General features: G+C 35.8%; 1 protein-coding gene across 2 annotated transcripts; it reads left to right on the top strand.

The window, feature by feature from the left end:
* Positions 1–891: 891 nt before the first annotated feature.
* Positions 892–3,659, top strand: LOC149492826 (uncharacterized). 2 transcript variants are annotated; one of them, XM_089715837.1, is made up of 2 exons: positions 892–1,049; positions 1,630–3,659. In XM_089715837.1, the coding sequence occupies exon 2, from the start codon at positions 1,668–1,670 to the stop codon at positions 3,495–3,497; it is 1,830 nt and encodes a 609-aa protein (XP_089571963.1). In that variant the 5' UTR covers positions 892–1,049; positions 1,630–1,667; the 3' UTR covers positions 3,498–3,659. The 2 variants fall into 2 exon arrangements, with proteins under 2 accessions (XP_089571963.1, XP_089571964.1); XM_089715838.1 differs by lacking the exon at positions 892–1,049 and adding an exon at positions 1,056–1,536.
* Positions 3,660–5,546: the final 1,887 nt, after the last annotated feature.

The following is a 5,546-nucleotide window of genomic DNA, read 5'->3' on the forward strand; positions in this document are numbered from 1 at the left end:
GTAACAATTGCACCCCAAAACGACTTTAATTCCCAGATATCCCAATTTTAACTTTTTATCATATCTGAATCTTGAATTCAAATTATGGAAAATATAATATCATAATTGCACCTTGAATTCAAATTAGAGATCACATTTAATTACAATCCCATCCTAAATTCAAAATTTATCTTATTTTAATAGGACGACCTTAGATTACCAGAGAAAAAAATAATCAAAAAGAGATAAGTTCATAATAAAGCAAAATACTCTGCAATAGCTTCAGAATAAAGCAAAATACTTACAGTTTCTATTTTTTATCCAATAAACTTGTCATGATTTGTATTTGGATGTTTGCAGGTTTAAGGTTATTTTTGTGGTACACCATATTTTCTCGAGTAATCTAGGATTTACATATCAAAATGAGATGAAATTTTGAACTTAGAGTTTAATTATGATAGTATATTTGTCATAATTAGAATTCATATCTTATTGATTACTTATTTTTTAGTAATTTAGGGTTTGCTCTATTAAAATAAGATAAAATTTGAATTTAGTTGAAATTGTAATTAAATGTGACCCCTAATTATAATACTATATTTGCTATAATTTGAATTCGAGGTGTAATTGTGATAAAAAGTTAAAATTGGATTATTTGAGTAATTAAAGTCGTTTTGAGGTACAATTGTTATAATTGCCAAAGTTTGGGTTATTTTATTTAGCAAACTCATTTTTTGGGTTAAGTTAATTCAGGTATAAACTGTATGACCTACATGTAATATAATTTATTCACTAATTTTGACAAATTTTGAATTAAGGTATAATTGTGACAAAACGTTTCAGTTAGGGTGCCTGAGAGGGTATAATTGTGACAAAACGTTTCAGTTAGGGTGCCTGAGAGATTAAGTTGAATTTTAGAGTGAAATTATTACCCGACGCAGTTTGAAGTATATTTAATAATTTACCAGTGTCTGCACGAAAAGGTTCACTTTTCTTCTTTTCTAGCAATATCCAAGTCGCGCTTTGGTTCAGTGTCAGGTTGCTAATTTGAAGCCTATTTCCTTGACGAGGTGAAACTAAAATAATCTTGTCCTTTTCGTTTTACTCTGGTTTTTGTCGTGTTTGTATGGAGTTGTTTTCTGATTCAGTTAAAAGTAAAGCATGTCTTATTCCAGTTTTACCTAAGTGGGTATCTCTTGACGTTGTATTTTAGCATTCTTAGAAGTGTATTTGGAACATTGTTTAGTGCACATTTTTTAATGTCTTTCTCGTAGTTGAGGCCAGAGGCTCTGGGTTTGTAGTGGATTTAAGTTGGAAGGTTGTTTCTTAGGGTTTTAGGTTTCTGTTGTTTGGGATTTCAGGATTTAATGTTGGATTGCAGGCTTTGAAATTTTTAGCATGATTTGTGTGGAGATATGGAAATATTAGGAAAAGGATTTTGATTTTGGCTTTCTAGATGATAGAATGTGCATTGTGCTACTGCATTTGCTGGTTGCTGCAAATGGTCTGAATGATGGATGCTTCTATGTTGTTGATTTGGTGCTTTAAGCAAAAAAGGTTGCAAAATTTGAAGTTTATGCAAAAGGGATTAGATTATCAAATGACTGACTGGTTATCTGACTTCTCTCTGTGTATCTGTGTTGTTTTCAGATTTTCGTGAGGGATTGGCTGTAACCAGTCAGAAAGTTATGGGTACAAAAAGTGTTGGGAAGAAAGGGCATGAGAAAGAGAAAATGAACAACGCAGAGGAAGGTTTTTGTAATGAAGATAAAAAAAATAAAGTACAGGACTGTGGTGTTAATGACAATGATTTTGAACCAAGTGATACTGAAATTGAGGCTGTTAGCATTGAGGGCGGCCTAAATAATCAAGAGATAGAAAATAAGAAGAAGCATAAGGATAGAAAGTCAGGGCAAGGGAGTGCCAATGTAGAATCTCAGGTGATGAAAAGGGTGGATGACGGGCATAGAATCTCTACTAGTGAAAATGTTCCTGAGATGATTAATGGCAAAGAAGTAGATCAAAGAAAGAAAAAAACTAAGAAACAGAAAATGCACAAAGATGCGGTTCATGATCATGTAATTAAAAGTGCAACAGACAGAGAAGAGGTTGAAAATGGAAGGGATCACGTCTATGTTGAGGATCCAAGGAAGGAGAGGAAGAAAAAGAAGGGGCAGCATAATGTGAATTTGGAGAGTAGATCAACAAAAATCACGGCTGAGACAGTTAATGATGAAATTAATAGAATAGAGGATGTGAGTAGCATAGATTTAGCTGAAAATCAGGTGGGAGATGGAAAGGTAGGAGCTCATGCCTGTAATGCAGCGGATGGGAAAGATAAGAAGAAGCGGAAACAAGAGGAGATTGGTGGTGTTGGTCTAATAAATGAAGATGTTGGAAATGAAAGTGAATGCTTGGATGAAAATATCATGAAAATGGTTGATCATTCAGAGAAGGAGAGGAAGAAAAAGAAAAAACATGATGGTGTGGAAGGAAAAGGTGGTGAAAGAGAACAGAGAATTGGTGGAGGTGTTGAGGCTACTGATTCATCAGAAAAGTCTACACCAAATACAGCTAAGGGAGTAAGTTTATCTGAAAATATGGAGGCTTTCCCTTCTTCTGATGGTCCTAGTGATCAGGAGACTCAAAAGGACGAATTGGTGCGAGGAAAGCGATTCTCACCTGAGGAAGATGAGATGGTTAAGGTGGCTGTTTTGAACTATATTGATTCTCACGGATTGGGTGAAGAAGGCCTAAAAATGGTTCTGCATTGTAAAAAGTATCCTCAAGTTAAAAACTGTTGGAAGGAAATAGGAGCCGCCTTATCTTGGAGACCTCAGTTGAGTGTCTATTATCGAGCCCATATTTTGTTTCAAAGGGATAAGAAACGCAAATGGACTCCGGAAGAGGTTGAACTTGTGCAGAAGTTCCATGAGAAATATGGTTCTGACTGGAAAACTTTGGCTGAGATACTTGGCAAACATAGGTTTCATGTGAAAGATACATGGCGTAGAATAAAACTTAAAAATAGGACAGAAGGGAAATGGTCTCAAGAGGAGTACCAAAAATTATTTGATTTAGTGAATAAGGATTTGCGTTTGAAAGCTCTTGAGGAAGCAAGAAAAAGCAAACATGGGATGTTGCGGGATAATATATGTTGGACAGCAATTAGTGACCAGTTAGGTACTAGAACTGCTCCTACGTGCTGTCTTAAATGGTATAACCATTTAACATCGCCTATGGTAGCTCAAGGTGAGTGGCTTGACGTGGATGACTATAGCCTTGTGATTGAGCTTTATGATTTGGGTGCATGTTGCATGGAAGATGTGGACTGGGATAGTCTTCTGGAACATAGGTCGGGTGATGTATGCCGGAAAAGATGGAGCCAAATGGTCAAACACATTGGTGAACATGGGAATAAGTCATTTGCTGACCAGGTTGAAGTTCTTTCGAAGCGATACTGCGCAGATATTCTTGAAGCAAGAGAAGCTCATAACAGCAAACCTACTCTTACTTGAGGTTCTAAATGCAACTAGGAACAAGAGGTTGTGATGCCACCATATAATTTTTTTTGTTGCTTGTTTTGGGTTTGCTTTGAGACTGATTGTAGGCTGACGTTAAGAATTTTGTGTAGTTAAAAATGATATTTTATGGCACAAGACGTTTTCAACGTCTCTTAAGATCTCCTTCCCTTTTTTGCTTTTTTTATTACCAAGTTCAAGATGAATATGGTTTGAGTGGCATCCGTCCTATGTTATTGGGAGAAAACTTTTATATAATATGATTTGATACTTCGTTCATTGTTTCTCAGTTTATTTGCTTTTATCAGTGTTGGTGGCATTTGTTTTTGTTGTTATCGTTCTTTCTCTGAAATTTGGAACCCAAAAAAATCTTGGACAGTATAATTTTCTGTTGGCTGATAGGTGATCATATTCTGATTTACAAACTACTGGGGTTTTCTTAACATGATACTAGCGTTATCATCCTGAAAATAAATTACCACATACTCTCTGAATACCCTCAGACCAATTTTGTAGAACTGCGACAGGATGATGCTTTTTTTTCCCGATTTTATATTTTTCCATGTTGAAAAAGAATGTTCATTATGTAGGGTCTAAAATATGGATTTCAATTGCGATCCTTGTGATGGAAACAGGGTTGCTACTGCCGTTAGTTGTGTCTTCATGCTCTGTTTCTTTGGTAACAATTGAAAAATATATTAAAAGAGTTCACTAAAATTATGGAACGTTTGAGCAAACTAATGTATGGTATTAGTGGATCCACCATAAATATTAGCATAAATCAAAAGCTTGAAGTTTGATAAAAAAATTACCAAAAACAAGTAAAAAGCATGATAGTCCAAATTAACTCGCTTGAGGAAAATGATAAAACGCTCATATAGAGACTCTTATTCACATGATTTTTGTTTATTTACTAAGTTAAGTTTCTTAAGTGAAATCTAGCCTCAAATTTATGCATTTAGATTTTGCAGGATGTGATTTGAATAAAAACTGAAAATCAGTTCAAACTGACTGCAAATTGCGATGGAGCTGGCTGATTTCTTTTGAGCCCCAATAGCGGTAACAGCCGTTGTGTCCCTTGTGTTACTGGTTATAGGCAAATAACAAGCATTATCATGAAAAAATTGCATATTATGCCCCAGGTTTGACAGTATTGGCGCCTAATACGCCATTATAGCAGCACAATGGCTGTTGTTCAATTCACAGTCTACGTTTTCTTGGTATATGCTATTCGTACTTGTGCTGTTGTAATTTATATAGCTTTCCCCTGTCCGAATGAGGAATTATTTACACCCAATGCATATGGAAATATGGCACCTTGTACTTGTCAGTAAGAAAGGAAATAGGAGGAAAATGTGTGATCAGTTTTTCCATCGTTTCCGAATCAGTATACATAATTAGGGAACAATTATAAGAGGAGAATAATTATCTTTTATTGTTATTTCTTTCCTTGTATAGACCTGTACCTTAGCTATATTAAACAGTGTAAAGCAATAGAATAATCAATCAATACGATTCCTTCAAACTATGTCTCAAATCATACTTTGTGACATGGTATCAGAGCAGGTTCAGTGATCTTAGGATCAAATAGTTTCAATTGCTCATCATTTACCAACTTACCGACAGAAATCCAGTCACCATGTCCGACGACGGCAACTCCTCGTCAGCCACCAGTGTACCAACCCAGAAGACACCGACCACCATGTTCGAAGACGGCAACTTGGAGAAACAGTCTGGCATCAGCAACGATGACCTGACGATTCAATTAGCAAATCTTATCAGAAATGGCCTAAGTAACCAAAACCAAAAACAAACCCTTTCAGATAATTTAATCATTAGCGTTAAATTGAACAGCCAAAATTATGCGTTATGGGCACACGTGATTAAGGTTGCAATTGGAGGAAAGTCCAAGGCCTTGTTAAGCTACCTCACTGGAATTCCAGCGCCACCACAGATCGGCGACGAGAAATACGAAAAATGGGAACAAGTTCTCATGGCTAATTCAGAATATTGAACCCCAATTAGCAAGCAATCTGACCGAGTTTC

The sequence above is a fragment of the Jatropha curcas genome, chromosome 11, assembly GCF_041381405.1.
Source record: "Jatropha curcas cultivar XTBG-Jc1 chromosome 11, XTBG_Jcur_1.0, whole genome shotgun sequence".
Classification (NCBI taxonomy): domain Eukaryota; kingdom Viridiplantae; phylum Streptophyta; class Magnoliopsida; order Malpighiales; family Euphorbiaceae; genus Jatropha; species Jatropha curcas.

Bases quoted from the DNA above. Each gene is read 5' to 3' on its own strand.
- LOC149492826 (XM_089715837.1), top strand. From the start codon at position 1,668: ATGGGTACAAAAAGTGTTGGGAAGAAAGGGCATGAGAAAGAGAAAATG.